This window comes from Beta vulgaris, chromosome 1 (assembly GCF_026745355.1).
Source record: "Beta vulgaris subsp. vulgaris cultivar EL10 chromosome 1, EL10.2, whole genome shotgun sequence".
Taxonomy (NCBI): Eukaryota; Viridiplantae; Streptophyta; class Magnoliopsida; order Caryophyllales; family Amaranthaceae; genus Beta; species Beta vulgaris.
Window position 1 is genome coordinate 10,189,889 of NC_079202.1, and position 19,743 is coordinate 10,209,631.

At 38.8% G+C, this 19,743-nt stretch overlaps 2 protein-coding genes across 2 annotated transcripts; one reads left to right on the forward strand and one right to left on the reverse strand.

The window, feature by feature from the left end:
- Positions 1-5,384: 5,384 nt before the first annotated feature.
- LOC130589643 (uncharacterized) lies at positions 5,385-6,355 on the forward strand. The gene is made up of 3 exons (XM_057391074.1): positions 5,385-5,513; positions 5,609-5,881; positions 5,969-6,355. The coding sequence occupies exons 2-3, from the start codon at positions 5,702-5,704 to the stop codon at positions 6,353-6,355; spliced, it is 567 nt and encodes a 188-aa protein (XP_057247057.1). The 5' UTR covers positions 5,385-5,513; positions 5,609-5,701.
- A 5,561-nt stretch (positions 6,356-11,916) lies between these two features.
- On the reverse strand, positions 11,917-19,743 carry LOC130589644 (uncharacterized). The gene is made up of 3 exons (XM_057391075.1): positions 19,740-19,743; positions 19,479-19,619; positions 11,917-12,827 (listed from the first exon to the last, which is right to left on the reverse strand). The coding sequence occupies exons 1-3, from the start codon at positions 19,741-19,743 to the stop codon at positions 11,917-11,919; spliced, it is 1,056 nt and encodes a 351-aa protein (XP_057247058.1).

Sequence of the window (19,743 nt, forward strand, 5' to 3'; positions counted from 1 at the left end):
GACAGGGTGCATAAGTCATTTGGTAATGAGGATAGGAATCTGAGGCTTGGATTATGTACGGATGGCATGAACCCTTTTGGCAATCTCAGCTCGCAGCATAGTACATGGCCAGTAGTTTTAGTGGTTTACAACTTGCCTCCTTGGTTGTGCATGAAACGCAAGTACATGATGTTGTCGCTTCTTATATCGGGGCCCAAACAACCTGGAAATGACATAGATGTATACCTTCAGCCGCTTGTTGAAGATTTACAGAAGATGTGGAACGAAGGAGTGTTAGTATTTGATGCGTATGCTAATGAGATGTTCACTCTGCGTGCCATGCTTTTTTGTACTATGAACGATTATCCAGCTTATGGGAACTTATCTGGGTATAAGACTAAAGGAAAACAACCTTGCCCGATTTGTTTAGATGACATGAAATCTACACACCTTAAGGGCTGCAAACATGTGTATATGCGCACACGAAGGCTCCTCAGCCGCGACCATCCCTATCGGTTTAAGAAGAAGGCATTCGATGGGACGGTTGAAGAAGAAGTTGCTCATAGACCATTAACTGGTACTGAAGTTTATAATCAGGTGAAGGGCATTGAAACAGTCTTTGGTAAACCTGCTAGTGAGGTTGATAGACCTACAGGATTATGGAAAAAACAGTCCATTTTTTGGAAACTCCCATATTGGAAAGATCTAAAGGTCAGACATTGTTTGGATGTCATGCACATAGAGAAGAATGTTTGTGAAGCTATTATCGCGACACTTATGAATATTCCGGGCAAGACAAAAGATGTTAAGGCGTCACGACTTTACTTGGAAAAAGAGGGGATTCGACCAGAGTTGTGGGCTCAGAAAAGGGACGGAAGGAAGAAGAAAAGAGGGGAGGAAAGGGTTGATGATGAAACTCTAAAAAGTAAAAAGGTGGAGGATTCAGAGAAGAATTATTTGCCACCAGCTTGCTACACGATGTCGCGTGCAGAGAAACGGATTTTTTGCGAGTCATTGTATGGCATTAAGGTCCCTACTGGCTACTCATCGAATATGAAGCGCTTTGTTACCTTAAATGGTGAGTTGAAGTTATCGAGTATGAAATCGCACGATTGTCATGTCATGATGCAAGTATTCTTACCGATTGCAATTCGTGGGATACTTCCAAAGCATGTGAGGCACACCATTACAGAACTGTGTTCATTTTTTCATTCAATCTGCAGCAAAGTCCTAGACCCGTCGACCCTCGATTCCTTGCAGCCAGAGTAGTTGAAACTCTATGCAAATTTGAGATGTATTTCCCCCCCCCGCATTCTTTGACATTATGGTCCATCTCATTGTCCATCTAGTTCGAGAAATTAAGCTGTGTGGTCCAGTGTTTTTGAGGTGGTGCTATCCTTTTGAGAGATATATGGGAACTTTGAAGGATAAAGTTCGAATCCTGCACAACCAGAAGGTAGTATAATTCAAGGGATTGTGGGTGAAGAGATCAGTAATTTTGTGGCTGAGTATTTTGCTAGTGTTGATCCTGTGGACTTCCGACATCCCGACACGAGGGCAGACTTGAGGGCAAGGGTACAATTGGTTCAAAATTGATCACACCTTCCGTAGAAAAGCGTAAACAAGCTCACTTATTTGTATTGCATCACGTACCAGATGTCCATCCTTATTTAAGTGAACATATGGAGGAATTACGTGTTAGCAATCCTGGAAAAGGAGTGAGGGCATTGACGCAAATGCATAACAAGACTTTCATTGATTGGTTTCATAAACAAGTACCCAATGATTTGGATGAAAGTGTTCCTGAAACAGTCAAGTGGTTAGCATTTGGTCCTCGTGAATAGGGGTGCTTATCGAGCGAGCCAAGCCCGAATAGCACTGGGCTCGGCTCGAGCTCGTTTATAATTTCCCAGGCTCGGCTCGGCTCGTGAGCTCGCCGAGCTCGAGCTCGGCTCGTGATGGAAATTTGGGGCTCGAGCTCGGCTCGCGAGCTCGTTTAGGCTCGGCTCGCGAGCTCGTTTAGGCTCGCCTCGTGAGCTCGTTTAGGCTCGGCTCGCGAGCTCGTTTAGGCTCGACTAATGAGCTCGGCTTGGCTCGAAGTAGGTGAGCTTGTTCACTCACCCATCATATGCTTTTATAACTTGATTTCCCTCTTAGCATTGCTAAGATTTCAATGTGGGACTTCATGGTTTGTTAAAGAAAAACAAACTCACTATCCCCATTTCAATGTGGAACTTTATGTTTTGTTTAAGATAAACAAACTCATTCTACATATGCTTATATAACTTGGAATCCCTCTTAGCATTGCTAAAATTTCAATGTGGGACTCCATGTTTTGTTAAGAAAACAAACTCATTATACCCTTGTTTTGTTTACATATGCTTTTATAACTTGGAATCCCTCCTAGCATTGTTAAAATTTCAATGTGGGACTCCATGTTTTGCTAAAGAAAAAATTATCAAATATTTTAAGGATTAAATAATCAACTATTTAAAATTATACTTCATTCCCTCTATGAAGAAAATAAAGTATAGTTTTTGTTTCCCAACCAAGGAGATACAAAATTAAACTTTAAGTTGAAGTAGGGAATAGTAGCTATTTATAAAGAAAATAAGGTTGATCCTTGTTTTCTTAACCAATGTGGGACTTTAGTGCCTAGTGGAGTAGAGGTGAAGTTGGATCACAAATTAAAATATATAATTTGTAATCTAAATTAAAATATAAATTAGTATTAAATTTTTTTAATATAAAATATTTTTTTAATAAGAATATTTTTTTAATATAAAATAATAAACGAGCTGCTCACGAGCTTTACGAGCCGAGCTTTGCCTAGCTCGGCTCGGCTCGTTTAAGTCTCGAGCCGAGCCCGAGCTCGAGCCGAGCTTCAACGAGCCGAGCTTTGACCGAGCTTTGACCGAGCCGAGCCCGAGCTGCTCGCGAGCTTGTTAGGCTCATTATCACCCCTACTCGTGAAGCTGTACGCTCTTATGAGGGTTATGATATTAATGGGTATACGTTTTGGACTGAACGTCAAGATCGCAACAAAATAGTGGTGTTTCACTTGTGGCGTCGTCTACACAATATGCAAGCTCGAAAGATAAGTCGTTTGTACATGCTGAAAGCAACTATCATGGGCGAATACAAGAAATATGGGAGCTGGACTACTGTAATTTTAATATTTGCCTCTTGTGTTGCACGTGGGTTGACAATAATCGACGTTGTGTAAGAAACGATGATCCTTGCGGTTTCACTCTTGTTGACCTTAGTCGTCTACGTGAAACTGAGGAGCCATTTGTAATTGCATCACAAGTCAAGCAAGTATTTTTGTAACTGATCCTGCTGATCATAAGTGGTCAATTGTTGTACCTGGTAAAAGGAGTATCCTCGGTATTGGTGATGTTGATAATGAGGAAGAATATGATGCATTTGAGGACCTCCCCCCTTTTACCTATCCTGAAATTTGTGTGGAAGATGATGTAAATATGTCGGAGAACTATATGCGTGTAGATCATACGGAAGGAATAAATGTACTTGAGGATCCTGTGAAACGGCGGAAGGTCAATAAATCATGAGACATAAACTCAGGTGTGTAATTTCTCCATTTCCGGCCTATTTTGGCCTTTTCGCTCCCAAATCGTACTTATCGAGTGATTTAACCCAAATTTTCTTTGAATATGATCATATGATGTGTACTGTAACTAGTATGTAGAGTTTAAGGCTTTAATTTGTTGTTGGTTGCATTTCGGGAACGAAAAAGCCATTTCCGGCCTATTTTGGCCTATTTTGGCCTTTTCGCTCCCAAATCGTACTTATCGAGTGATTTAACCCCAAATTTTCTTTCAACATGATCATATGATGTATAATGTAACTAGTATATAGAGTTTTAGGCTTTAATTTGTTGTTGGTTGCATTTCGGGAACGAAAAGGCCATTTCCGGCCTATTTTGGCCTATTTTGGCCTTTTCGCTCCCAAATCGTACTTATCGAGTGATTTACCCCCAAATTTTCTTTGAACATGATCATATGATGTATAATGTAACTAGTATGTAGAGTTTTAGGCTTTAATTTGTTGTTGGTTGCATTTCGGGAACGTTAAAGCCATTTTCGGCCTATTTTGGCCTATTTTGGCCTTTTCGCTCCCAAATCGTACTTATTGAGTGATTTAACCCCAAATTTTCGTTGAATATGATTATATGATGTATAATGTAACTAGTATGTAGATTTTTAGGCTTTAATTTGTTGTTGGTTGCATTTCGGGAACGAAAAGGCCATTTCCGGCCTAATTTGGCCTATTTGGCCTTTTCCCTTCCCATGCACACCCCCCTCCCCCCCATGCACACCCCCCTCCCCCACCCTGCTGCCCACCCCCTCCCCACCTGCTGCCCCCCCTCCCCACCTGCTGCACCCCTCCCCACCTGCTGCACCACCCCTCCCCCTGCTGCACCCTCCCCCACCTGTTGCACCCGTTCCCCACCTGCTGCCCCCTCCCCTACCTACTGCGCCTCCTCCCCCACCTGCTGCACCCCCCTCCCCACCTGTTGCCCCCCCCCCCCACCTGCTGCCCCTCCCCCATGCTGCCCCCCTCCTCCCCTCCCCACTGCTGCCCCTCCCTGCACACCCCTCCCACTGCCCCTGCCTTCCTCCCACTGCACAGCCCCCTCCCCTCCCACTGCTGCATCCCTCCCTCTACACCCCCTTCCTACTGCCCCCCCCCCCTACTGCCCCCCTCCCCACTACACATCCCCATCCCGCCCTAAATGTGCTTTTTTTTTTATTAATGCGTATGTTTGTATAATTTTAGGGACATGGCGGAGGTGCATACGGATACAAGTGCGGAACACACTATCGAGGATGAGTGTTTCGATGACAAAAAGGAACAGCGGCAATTGGTTATGACTCGCCGTGAAGAAAAAGGTTTTCAAAGGCCAAGTAAGAACTTGGAGACGAAAAAGAGGAAAAGAAGGGGACCTACAAAGTCACTAGGAAAACCCACCCTAATGACTTTGGATTACGATCATTTGGGGCAACTTGTGGAAAATGGCGTCAAAAGTATGCCATGCAAGTTGGGATTTGCATGCATAAGCTCTCCATTCTCCACTCATGGAAAGAGGTCCCCGAGTCTTTGAAGAAGATGATTTGGGAAAATACTATGGTAAGATTCGCGTACAATCACGTTTAGAATCTTAACACTTTAGTTAAATATACTATGTGATATTTACTAATTTGTGAAATGCGTTCTTTGTAGAATCAATTCCATATTCCAAGTGATGAAGCGAAGAAGAATTTGTTTCTATCCGCGGTTGCCCAGAGGTTCCGAGACTTCAAGGCCAAGCTAGTGTCGGGGTGGATCACGAAGCGGAGAAAAGTCGGGGGGACAAAGAAGAAGATCTACGAGGGGGAGCAACACCTTCTTCTGAGGCTTCACAGGACACATCATTTGAGGCGCCCTCCAAGCTTCCATATCAGATATGGAGGCATATCACAGCTGAGGAGTGGCATGCATTTGTTGCACAAAAAACAACCCCAGAAGCTGTTGTAAGAATTTTTTACTAGCTAAGATTTAATACTTTTAGATCCAATATTATTGTATAACACCATATCTAACCTTTGTTTATATTTGTGTGTTTCAGGCATCTCGTGAGAAAAATAGCGCGAATGCAAAAGCTAGGAAGTACTATCACCATCTAGGTTCTCAGTCGTATGGTCAGGCGAGAGAATCGTGAATGTATGACCATTACCCCACGATTGCGTCGACTACGGCATCGGGCACTAGCTCTACGACGACAGTTGCACAGCGGCAACCAGATAGAGCGCTCGATTGGTGGTGTTCCATGCATGAGGTTGATGCAAAGGGACAGAGAGTCATACCTGATCCCGGAACAAAACAGATAGCTAATGCCATTGTAAGTACATATTATAAGTTTTTGATAAGGTTTACATAATAATATAATTTGTGCGCTCACGAGTATTTATCTCTTATCCTTATGCAGATTGGCTTGAAGGAAAAGGAGGCAACTGGTGAGTTCACTCCTAGAGGACAAGTTGATGCCTTACACGAGACTCTAGGACGGGACCAATATGGACGTGTGAGGGGCGAAGGAGGTGTCCGCCTTGGGGTGAGAAAGGTGTATGGTGATCAATACACCTCTACGTCAAGATCCACTGCCTCCAGTGTCAATTCATCACCTTCCATAGATGTGGAGGCTATGAAAGCCCAACTTCGGGAGGAGCTCAGAGCGGAGATGACTCAGAACTTCAACGCCATTTTGGCGCAGATGGGTTTACCGACTTTTGGTGCTTTCACGCAGGGCAGTGTTCCTACGCAGCCTGTTCCTATGCAGCCTCATCCAGATCCGGAGTTCACGGTAATCATTTAATATCACAACTATTATTCTTAATATGTTGTTTCATAGACTAACTATGAATAGAGTTTTTTTTTAAAAGGACACCATGTGAGCTATTAAATCAAGGAGATGGTCATGGTAGTTTCATTATCGTTGCTTATGGATCTGCACGCCCCTAGGACCGGGTACGATTGCACAACCAGCCAGTCGCTGATATTCACTATGTGGTCAGCGTTTCAGACATTGTGCCCGGTTTCGAAGCATTTCCTCTTCCGCTGCCGAATGCAGGAGTTGGTGTACAGTTATTGACTGATGCCCTTGGCAGTTATATTCTATGGCCGCGTGCATTGGTGCGGTTATCAAATCAGGTACAATGATTAACATAAGTTATATACATAGTTTTCTTTTATAGTTCCTATATATGATTGTCAGTAATATCTTTTAATTTAACTAATTACTAGGGTTCGAGGAAGGCCGACAGGAAGGGAAAGAAGGTAGCGTCACCTTAGGGAGGCCGACGTGCCCAAGTGGAGAAAGTAAATGTTTCTACGGCAAAGTCTCCACTCATTACGGATATGGAGGTGGTGCAAGGCCTTACTCAACCGTGCTTTTGGCTACATGAGTGCGCTAGCGATGTAGACGAGGAAGCAATGATTGAGATTAAGTTGTCGGACCACCAATTCCACTACATTGAGGAAACATCGGCCTTCATTTCTAAGGGTGATATTAAAGAATTCTTACTTGAGGAAGAGTTGAATGTTTCCATAATACAAACATTCATGAGGTAATACTTTATTAGTATATTAAATTAATAAGGGAAATTCTATATGGTGACCTTCAACTTTTTCAAATTCTATTTGGTAGACAATTTTTATCTTTCCTCTATTTGGTAACCCTCTATTCTATTTTTTTTGTTTTCTTTGACCTTACTGCATTTTAAAATTATTTTTTAATTAAAAATTTGATTTTACAATTACAAAAAACTAATTTTGAAATTTTTTTAAAAAAAAACCCCCAGCCACCCCTGTCCCCCCAACCTGCCCAACCACCCCCACCCCTGAAACCCCCATATCCGGAACCCCCCACCGCTGACCACCCCATCTCCGACCCCCAAAGCCACCACCGAAACCCCTCAACCCCTTCGAACCCCGACGACCCCACCCTCATCACCACCTTCATCAATCACCATTTACAAATCATTCATCATCATCAAAACCTTCATCATCAATCATACCTTCAACACCTTCATCATCATCAACACCTTCATCAATCACGATTTGGGGGGGTAAGGGTGGTGTGCCGTGGTGGTTGAAGTTGAGTTCGAAATATGGGGTGGGGGTGGTTCGAATTGGTGTGGGGGTGGTTCGATTTGGGGGCGGCTAGAGGGTTCGGCTGGGTGGGGGTGGTTCGATTGGGATCGGGGTGGTTCAAATTGATGTGCAAGTGGTTCGATTTGGGGCGGCGAGAAGGTTCGATTGAGTGGGGAGGTTCGAATTTGGGGCGACAGTGGTTCGAATGGAGGAGGGGGTTTCGGTGGCTGGGTTAGGTGCTACGGGTGGGGGTGGTTTCGGTAGGCTAGGTGGGTGGTGTCGGTGGGCTGGTGGGTGGTTTCTGGTGGGTGGTTTCCGATGTGGGTGGCAATGAAGGGGGAAGTGGGTGATGGTGGCTAGGGGAGGAGAGGGGGTGGTAGGATGGGTGGTTATGGTGGGTGGGGAGGGTTTGAGTTTTTTTTTCATTTTAAAATTAGTTTTTTGTAACTAAAAAATCAATTTTTATTTAAAAAAAAATTTTAAAATGTAATAAGGTCAAAGAAAATACAAAAAATAAAAAGAGGGTTACCAAATAGAGGAAAGATAAAAATTGTCTACCAAATAGAATTTAAAAAAGTTGAGGGTCACCATATAGAATTTCCCAATTAATAAATATACATATATGCCTTAATTAAGTAGTATTCAATCTAACTAATAATAACTTCCATAATAAGTAAGTTTTATTTTTATCAATATGAATTCTCAGGCTATTATACAATAATGTGAGGCAATCTAGTCAGCCAATGTTTGGTTGGTTATGTCCAAGCTTTGTACGAGATGACAGTTGCGTACAAAACGAAAAGGAGGTGAAAGCATATCTCAAGGATTCTTTGAACGCATGTTCTCGTAGTGGATATAAGATCATTCTTCTTCCTTACATTGAATCGTATGCTTCTTAAACTCACTTTTTAATTAATTAAATTGACCTATTAGTTGTTCTACGATAACAATAACATTTTTATTGTTGTAGGAACAATTGGACACTGATTGCAATATGTTTGTCACGTAACGAAGTCTACCACTTTGATTCTTTGCGTAACGGAACAATACGGTCCTTACTAGTCAAACCATTGTTAAATAGGTAGCCTAATCGAAACTATATGCAAACTTAGCTTATTAAATATTAAATGTACATCTAATCTTATAATAATGTATTGATGTAGTGTGATGAAGAAGATTACTGCATCTGGACTTCGACAAGGAAAACCTCCTGTTTGGTATTTAGTCGAGGTAACATGAGTAATTTTTTGCATCCTTTTATAGAAACACATAATACACATCTAACATGTCATTTATTGCATCTTTGGTGAATTTTAGTGTCTGGTACAAGAAGGTGGACGTGCGTGTGGGTATTACGTCATGAGGTTCATGCTCGATATCGTCAACTATTGCAAAGATGTTGGTGATCTTCGAAAGGTATGTAACTTTTAGGTTTCCAATTGTTGTTTGTTGCATTTTCGGCCTATTTTGGCCTTTTCGCTCCCAAAATGTACTTATCAAGTGATTTAACCCCAAATTTTCTTTGAACATGATTATATGAGGCATAATATAACTAGTATATAGATTATTAGGCTTGCATATGTTGTTCGTTGCATTTTGGGAACGAAAAGGCCATTTTCGGCCTATTTTGGCCTTTTCGCTCCCAAAATGTACTTATGAAGTGATTTAACCCCAAACTATCTTTGAACATGATTATATGAGGCATAATATAACTAGTATGTAGATTCTTAGGCTTGCATTTGTTGTTGGTTGCATTTCGGGAACGAAAAGGCCATTTCCGGCCTATTTTGGCCTATTTTGGCCTTTTCGCTCCCTAAATGTACTTATGAAGTGATTTAACCCCAAATTCTCTTTGAACATGATTATATGAGGCATAATATAACTAGTATGTAGATTCTTAGGCTTTCATTTGTTGTTGGTTGCATTTCGGGAACGAAAAGGCCATTTCCGGCCTATTTTGGCCTTTTCGCTCCCAAAATGTACTTATTAAGTCATTTAACCCCAAATTTTCTTTGAACATGATTATATGAGATATATTATAACTAGTGCTTAGACTTTTAGGCTTTCATTTGATTTTGATTGAATTTCGGGAAGGTATATGTCATTTTTAGAAGTACTAACTACAGTAAAATGATTGAATTTTTATATATGTGTTTATTCCTTGGTTGTTTTGTAAGGTTTATGCGAATTGCACACCACGTTTGAGGAACTTCACCAAAGAAGAAATTGATGAAGTTCGGGATAAGTTGGCGTCCCACATTACCGGTGATTGCATAGGATGAGATTTAGCTCGAATGTACTAGTTTCTATCAATCCTATGTACACTTTTTACATATTAAATATATCTGAAGTTAATTATTACCTTTCTCCACTTGTCATATATTATCGTATTTTAATCTGCGCTTTTTTTTTGTCCAATGGAGGTTTTGGGTGTGGGTGGGGTGGGTTGTGGATGGGGGTGCAGGGGTGTTGCAGGGGGTGGCCAAGGGTGGGCTGGGAGGGGGGCAGTGGGGGGGGGGTGGGCTGTGGAGGGGTGTGCAGGGTGTGGCACGGGGTGGGAGCTGGGCAGAGGCAGGGGGCTGGTGGGGGGTTGGTAGGTGGGGGCTGGTGGGTGGGGGCTGGGGTGGGGGCTGGGGGTGGGGGCTGGTGGGTGGGGGCTGGGGGGTGGGGGTGGTGGGTGGGGGATGGGGGTGGGGCTGGTGGGGTGGGCTGGTGGGTGGGGATGGGGGTGGGCAGTGGGTGGGGGGTGGGTGCAGGGGTGCTGTGTGCAGGTCTGCTGGGTGTGTGCAGGTGCAGAATTAAAAAAAAAATAAAAATTGGAGAAGGGCTGCGCTAGTTCTAAAAAGCGCAGCCCTGCGCTTTTTAGAACAAGCGCAGCCCTTCTTACATGAAGGGCTGCGCTTTTTGTAAACTAGCGCAGCCCTTTTAGCTTAGAAGGGTTGCGCTTTTTAGAACAAGCGTAGCCCTACTTGAAAAGTGAAGGGCTGCTATGGAAAGGGCTGCTGCTAAAAAGCGCAGCCCTGCATGCCATTTTCAGCGCAGCCCTTCTGCTTTTTTCCACTAGTGACTACTAGAATTCTAACTTAACTATAATTCATAATCTAATATACTCCTAACAAAAATAGGAGTTTTAATCCTATTAGGATTAGGATTTTAAGAGTCCTATTCCTACTAGAATTAGGAAATAAACAAACTCATAACAAACAAAAAATTAAAACTCCTAAATTACATAGAATTCTAAAAGATTTAGAATACTACATAATTAACACTTCTCATACGCATCAAGCTCTCCAAGGAGAGAGAAAATGGAGAGCCACCTCTTACCCAACAATGGGGCTCTTGGTAGTGTCTTGGGTGTCTCTCCATGGAGACACTTTGCAAAGTGGCTCTTGGGGGAGATACATTTGGGGTTGAAGGAGAGATAACTCTCCAATGTTTGGGGCCCACATGCTATTATAATTACTTAAGTTTTATTTTCTTCTTACAACCATTCGATGATCTATTTTATAAAAATAAAAAAACATGGTAATAATTACTATCCTAACAATTATCATTTTTCTTTATTTATAAAATGAGCCTAATATTGGATATATTTCATACACAAAATCTACTATCTTTATTTAATTTATGAAATTAAATATTAGCATTCAAAATTAATATTTTTTAAAAAAAAAAATTCCACACTACATAAATTATGAAAAAGATAATTTTTTTTGTAATTATATTTAATTTACATGAATAACTTTATTTGTATAACTTTAATCATAATATAAAATGAGGTTCATTTATTGATATGAGACCACAAAACAATAAAAAGTTGAATGGAGAGCTCTTTAAAGAGTTTTAGCGTTGTTGGGTGTTTTTAGACATAGTTCTTGAGAGTAGCTTGAAGAGAGAGTGTGGAGAGCTAGTTGGAGAGACACCAACCATTGTACATGCTCTTAAGAACTCTTTTGTTTGACAATATGCTCTCATCATATGTCATGTGATCACAGGCTCCAGAGTCTACAATCCATACACATTCATTTTGCATCTTGCTCAAAGTACAATTAAAAAAATGAGAAATTGTACCTGCAAAATTTGCGTAAGAACATGTTGCACCACTACCATCACCAACTTGTTGTTGCTTGTCTTTTATCGCCTTCATAACCTCTTGACAAATAGTGTTCAACATTTCAGCGTTAAACCATTTCAGTTGCACCAACTGAATCATCCAGAGGACTATCTACTTCTTTATCAGCTGGAGAATGAACATTAGCAACAAACCTTCCGTCATGACTTTCATTAACCTGATACTTCCATTAACCTAATACTTCCATTAACCTGATATCCTTTAGAAGCCTTAATTGAATTGTACCAATCAGGGTAACCAATGAGTTTAAAACATTGATCAGCAGTATGTCCTTTCCCTTTGCAATGATTACACAATTTGTGCATTTTATCCTTCTTGAAATCTCTCAAATCCTTCCTTCCTTTCCCAATTCCATTATGGGATTTAGGAAACTGTCTAGTACTATAAGACTGAGCAGCCATTGCACTACTACTTATAGCACTACTCTCCACAACAAGATTACTCATCTCCTTTTGTTTTTCTATCTGTTGAGTGATAGAGAAAACTCTATTTATGCTAGGCAGAGGATCCATTGACAATACATTAGTCACAGTACTATCAAATCCTCCATTCAAGCCTAACAAGAATTTCATCATCTTGTCTTCTTCTTCAAATTCAGTTATCTTTTTCAAAAACAAACAACTACACTTGCTCAAAGCACCACAATTACATGAAGGAAAAGATCTCAAGTTCTGCATTTCATCCCACAACTTCTTTAATTTGCCATAATATGTGACAATAATCATATTTTCTTGAGTGAGATTATCAATTTCTTTCTTTAACTGAAAGATTAATGGACCATTAGATTGTCCAAACCTTTCAGTTAACTCACGCCATAAATCCACAGCAGTGGTAATATATCCAAAATCATCAGCCAACTCAGTGTTCGTAGAACTTAAAATCCAGCTAACAACCATATAATCAGCTAGTTTCAACTTAGGATAATCTTTATGATTTTCAGCAGGTTTTAGTATTTCACCATTGATGAATCCTTCCTTGTTTTTAGCTATCAAAGCACGTTTTACATTTCTGCTCCAGCGAATAAAATTGGCACCATTAAAAACAGTCGCAACTAAAACCTCCACTGATCAATTGCGAAGAATTATTCATAGAAGTTTCAGTTGTATTAACATCTTCAATCGCCATTGTTATCACAATCAAGAGAATCAAATCAATTTGCAGAAAGTATTACTCAATTTTCGTTGTAAGATTTGTGCAAGAAATTTCGCAATTGTAAGAAATTTCGCAACAATTCACAACGAAACACCAGAATTTCAGAATGTAAAATTCGAAACCTCAATCTCGAAATGAGATTAGAGCTCTGATACCATGTAGAAATCCACAGATTGAGAGAGTTTTAGAGAGAGAAAGAGAAAATAATTGTATTTACTGGTAGAATGTAAGATATAAAAAAAGGCAAAGATAACACGGCTATATTAACTCTTATCTTAGCAACCGTTATGTAAAGTCTAAATTAACTTTTTCACATAAGAACTATTATCTTAGCTTGTATTGAAAATATATTAGTTAACAGTTATCTTAATGTGTGTTATCTTTGCCTAAAATTATTAGCTAGTGTTTATTTTTATTTTTTGAAGACGTGGTGTTTTATTATTAATAATAAAAATTCTGTAAATATAATTATTTCAAAAATAACCGTAAGTATGGCTAGAAAATAGGAACCAATTTCCTTAATCGCTTTTCTGTCTTCACTAAACCTTGTATTTTAGTTTCCACCTTCCTCTACGTGGTCCTACTCTAAAGCAATTTGAAGGAAGAGAAATAAATTTTAAAAAAAAAAAACAGAAAAGGAAATAATTTTTTTAAAAAAAACAAAATGATAAAAATTCCCCAAGAATTGCGCTAGATGGCGTGAAATTTATAAGAAAAGGAGAAAGAAAAATAAAAAAAAAAAGAAAATGGTTAATTTGCACTGATAACTACCCACGCAAGATTTGTGGAATGATCGTGTAAACTTTTTTTCTTTTGAAACAAAAAAATAAACTACCATTATTTATTACACTAAATTTATGAAGTACTCGATTAACTCATTCTGCAAAAAAAAAAAAATTACATATAATTTAAAGAACATACTTTTTAGGTAAAATAAGCATATAATTTAAATTGAAAGAACATACTTTTCAGGTAAAAAGAACATATAATTTAAATTGAAAGAACATACTTTTTAGGTAAAAAGAACATGTAATTCAAAATCAAATAACATTTACTATCTCCAAATGTAAAAGAGCATGGCTAGTAAAAGAGAACATCTAGTTTAAAATTGAAGACTTGTCTAATCTCCCTTCATAAAAGAAAATAGGTAGTAATAAAAATTCATTTTTTTCTATATAAAAAAAGAACATACTCTCTAGATAATCACGAACATGTGTTCAGACCATGTCTCATCTCCATTTATAAAAGAACATTTGTGGCTATCAAAAGAACATACAGTAAATAACTAAATATAATTACCCATTTATATAAAGAACAAATTTTCTAAATAAAAAACAAACATTTGGAAAACAAATAACGTACTCGGTTGAATATAAAGAAAATATTTTCTAAGCTGTTAGTTACTACTGACTAGTATATGGCTATATGCTATGTGTTAGTCTTTGAAGATCTATAATTTGAATATCATGTTGCGCGATATACGGAAGCCTGGCAAAAGCATATGATAAATCTTTGTTTTTTCTTGCGTTTCATTTAATTCCTATTGCGTTTTATTCCAATTCCACCATTCTCTATGTGGTCTCGGGTCTACGTACATAATTGCGTTCCAATTGTCTGATACTGAACCGCAAGAACTCTACACCAAAAAAAAAAGAAAGCAAGAACTCTACTGGGCAAGAACTCTACTGGGTCTACTGGGCAAGAACTAACTCTACACCAAAAAAGAAGGCAAGCACGATTTCCTACTTTCGTTCCCGTCTTCGGTTCCCATCTCCGTTTCTCACCTCCGGCACTCATTTTTTGTTCCCCCTCCGGTTCTCACCTCCGGCTCTCATCTTTGGTTGATTCCAGCAGACTTTGTGGGATTCGCAAGTTAATTCAACCGAGCAAGTCGTTTTGGGAGAAACCAACAACCATAATCGCCATTGTTATCGGCAATTGAAGGTAATTATTAATTTTCTATCCCTTTTTATTCCTAATATATAAAAGAACTGATTTGGGTGGTGTTAGTGTACCGTTAATTTTGTTAATTTTCTATCTCTGTGTTCGGATTTTGTTAATTTAATCTTCATTTTCCAGCTGCTAGTGTAGCGTTACAATGATTTCATGAAGGGTTGGGTAATGTAAGTCTCTGTATTTAATCACACATCTCCATGAGCATATCAAAAATTTATTTGTGAGAAAAAGTAATTGCAAGTTTTAAACATAATTCTGAGTTTAATGGTGTATGAGATGAGGTCTTTTAATGGTGTATGAGATGGTTGAAAAAGGATAGACAAGGACAGAGGGAGGAGAGCTAGAGACTAAAGACAGAATGCCAATAATGAGAATTTCAAATGACAGATTGTATAGTGTAATTTGATATTCTTATATATGAACGGTGAATCAAATAACATTATAAGTGAATGAATCAAATTACACTAAAAGTGGAAGCTGAAATTGAAGTGAATCTCCTAAATAATGAATCTAAATGGATAATCAGGCAGCAAGATGACCCACACAGGGGCAGATTTACAGGGGGTACAGTGGGTACAGCTGTACCCCCATTTACCCACAATACCCCCCATTTAAAAAAAAAATTGAAAGAACTAAAAGCAAAAAGAAAAAAAAAACGCTGCCCAAAGGCCAAGACTGACAAAAAAAGCACGCTTCTTTCTCTCACTCACGCGTCCCTACTACTCCCTACTCCCCTTCTTTCTCTCTCCTCTGGTCAGTAACGTTACTTTTTTTCTTCTCTCTCTTTCTTTCTTTTTCGCCTCTGCCGGTCTGCACTCTACCGCCTGCCGGCCGGAGTTCTTGTTTTTTTGACGCCACTTTGCAGCCGGCGGAGCCCACAGTTCTTGATTTGTTGTCCGACTTGTCGCCACTTTGCAGCCGGAGCCCGGACTTGTTGTCACCACTTTTCCCATTTGTCGGAGTTCTTGTCGCCACGAGACGCCACCGCCGGCCGCCCACCGGCCATATTCGCCATCGCCAGAACTCAGATTCGGCAGTAAGAACCCGACAACCCGTTCAGAATGGCAGTAAGAAGCAGAACTCAGTAAGGTTTTTTTTAATTTCTGCTAATTTATAAATTATAGATTTCTCATTTTGATGTGAATTGATATTTTTAATTGAAATAAGAAATTATGAACATGATATTTAGATATTGTGCAATTGTGAAAATATGGAATTGAGATTACTTGAATTGAACTTAGAGATTTCAATCTTAAATTGAAAGTGAGATTACTTGAATTGAAATTAGAGATTACTTGAATTGAAATTGAAATTACTTGAATTGACATTAGAGATTACTTGAATTGAAATTAGAGATTACTTGAGAGAGATTTTTTTTTGCAAGTAGGTGATGATGATGTAATTAAGCGCTTCCAATCTATGAAATTAAAGGTTGTCGGATGCACTTGTAACTTTTATTTATTTGAAACTTATGTATTTTTGTCGTTTTAAATTAGTTGTAATTTGAATCATTAATTGATATTGGCATTGTATTTTGATTTGAATTTTTAGTCGTAACTTAACTCAAGTATTGTATTTTGTTTTGTTTGATTTTTTCTCATCCGTACCCCCATCCCGTAATTCCTGGATACGCCATAACGCCACTGCCCACCCACATATGACTAGAATTTCCAGATTAGTAGTATAATAACCAGTTCTTCGAAACTTTTTGATGTCTAATCCGATAACATCTTCACTACCGAAATAGTCAGGGAGCAACTCTTCGATCACCTTATAGAGTTTTATAACCAAGAATTAATTTGAATTTCTGATGGATTTTATCCAATTTATACAAATTGTTGATGTGTTAGTGAATGGTATTTTAATGCAACACTTTTATATATGGAAAAAGATATACTTACACATAGGATCACTTACACTCAACAAGTCTTCCCTCTCCTTACTTTAACATAAATATTAACACAATACCCCACAACCAACTCCATACTAAATCTCTGTGAATGAATTGCTACAACTGCATCATTTGGATTCAGCACTGCTAATGAATTTCTAGTTTCAACTGTTGCTATTGGGACTTGTTGCTTACCTTCCCCCTTTGTGCACCATTTGAACCCCCTACTACTGACTTCTTTTTTACAGCCCACACCTGCATGTTATACCTTTATCTGGATTCTTTATGCTGTTCGTATAAGGCTGTTTATTATGTCAGATTTTTCCTTGGCCGGGGGGAGAGGGGGTTGAAGGAGGCAGTTTTTGATATGGTTTTCACAAAGAATTCAACTTGTTCTGGTGGTGGGAATATTGGATAGCCCCTTGTTTATCATATATCTGACCATATATCCCCTCATAGGTTAAGCAGTTTTCATAAATACCACACAATATAAAGACCACACAAAATATAAAGGCTATCTGTAATAGGTGCTTAGTAGCTCACTTCATGAGACAAAGAAGACGAGAAATGGAAACCTCCTGTTAAGCTCCTAGAGCAACAGCAAAATAGAAGATAGAATCCAATATTGAGATAGAGAGGAACAAGAGATAAGAAGATTGTTATCATCATCAATGATTGATTGAAATGTACATCTTAATCTAGCTATTTATAGCTAGAAGCTAATAAAAAGAAAGTTTCTACCAAAACTAACAAACTGACTTTCTAACAAACTGAACAGAATAAACATTCTGTTAACTATCAGTCAGATAAACTGATGCATGGCTTTGTTGTATCCTAAAGGAGATTCGCTTAATCAGAGCACAACTTATATGGGGAGAATTATGTATAAAGGTGAAACTTTTCTGATTCGGGACTTGAAGCCAAGTTCTGTTATATTGTTTGTATATTTTCTTGTTAATCATTGGAATTCGTGCGTATATTATTAACAGGTTGTGTTGTATAACATAAAATTGCATGTGAAATTTTTGTCAGTAAATATTATTCTCAAGTATATAATCACCCTGACTTCTTGTAGTCTCTTGCTAAGTATTGTATGAAACTTTAAAAAAAAGACGTAGGGCACTTGTTATTCTTGCATTAATGGCGTCTTTCAAGGAGACACGAATTAAATTTATAATTATGGGTCCACGTTTTAGCCTTTTGCTTTTGATATTAGAGAGAAGAATTTTGATATTGTTGGACAAGTTCAATTCCAGTAAGAGGAAATTTATCCTTTAACACTGAATTGGCCTTCTCGTTGCACAGGTATAAGGTAAATCTAGTGCTTATAAGAAATTCACTATTCCTCTATATTATCTGACACCTATGTGAAATAGAACGAAAAACTAGTATACTATCAGACACAAAAAGGTCGCTTGTGACAGTAGGGTTTTGGTGGGCACTAGGGAGGGAGGAACTCACCAAGGACTAGATAAATGTTGCCATTTCAAAAGCATTATGCAGGAACCAAAGAAAACACTCCATAAGAATGTGAAAAAAACATATTATCTAGAAAATGTAGATATCTGTCTCATAGTTTACATGCACTTTAATTTCAGTTCAGATTAGCATCAAAAATTCGTGTGGACACTTTATAGTTTAGATCAGCATCAGATTTGATGCTGGATATTTCTTGAGAAAGTTATGTGGAGATTGGATCAAATAAATATAAACTGTAGTTTTTTTTGTCAATAATATGATATTCATTTCTTGGCCTAGTTTATATCTTTTTGAATGTGTTACTTCTAGAGAATTTTCATTCCATTGATTCTCCTAATCTCCTCTTAAATGGTGTAGAGTGGCAGCTTAAGTTATGTAGGCATGTAGCTCAAAGTAGTTGCAGGTTATCTTATCTTTTCTTGAATGGCAGATTCTCGGACCTGATAGCAGTTGGCAACCAATTCCTCTGACAGAAGTTATAACTGCTGCTGCTCTGAAAAAAGCTTACAGGAAGGCTACTCTTTGCATGCATCCAAATAGATTACAATAGCGCGGAGCAAGTATCCAACAGAAGTATATATGTGAAAAGGTTTTTGATCTCCTAAAGGTATATTTCTTTTATGCTTCTTATCTTAATTAGATCCTATCATACTAGTGAAGTAGTTATGCTTAATGTAGTTCTGTACATTCCAAACTTCTTCACAATTCACATGCTTTAACATTTGCCAGACTGGCTGCTAGAAGTTCCTTACATCGTAAATTTCTAACCGTTCAATGACACAATAACAATCTGCCTTCTTTTCTGTGCTTCCTTGGCATCTTAGTTATCCATGGAAAGTCAGATAGGCATTGGAAAACCAAAGCCAAAGATACAAGATATAGCAACCATCACAGAAGAATTTGAAATTGCAAACTTAGGGTCATTTAGATAGCCGATATCTAGTAGTTATACAAGCATCAAATCGTCATGCAACATAAAGACACTGACGAAAAAGGTTTCAGAACATAGCTGAAGATTACAAACACTGAACTAGACATAATACCCTGGTAACTATTTCAAGAATCAGCAGCCTTTGAATCTTTGGCTTTCTTATCTCCTCTAGCGGAGGATTTCCTCTCAACATCCTTTGGTATAGTCTCCTCGACCACCTTTGGTACCGTAAAGCTAAATTCACTCACAAACACACCTTTTATATATATCGGGATTTTCTTCCAAGTACTTGGCCACTTCGGTACCTGACCTAACTTTCTTCCCCGTTGGAGTCACATAATGAGGGTCCAGTTTAGAGAAGTCCCTTCTAAGAACCAGCTTTCTCTTAAACCCAACTGGGGTCCTTGGGATGTTAGGCTTGTCAATCACCCAAGTCCTGGTGGCATCTTTTTCAATATCAGCAAGATCATTACATGAGGTATTAAGCTTCTTACTGCATGTAAAAGGCTCCTCCAACAATTGTTTTCAATATAGTTTAGTAAAACACAATTTGAATACTAACTTACTCAT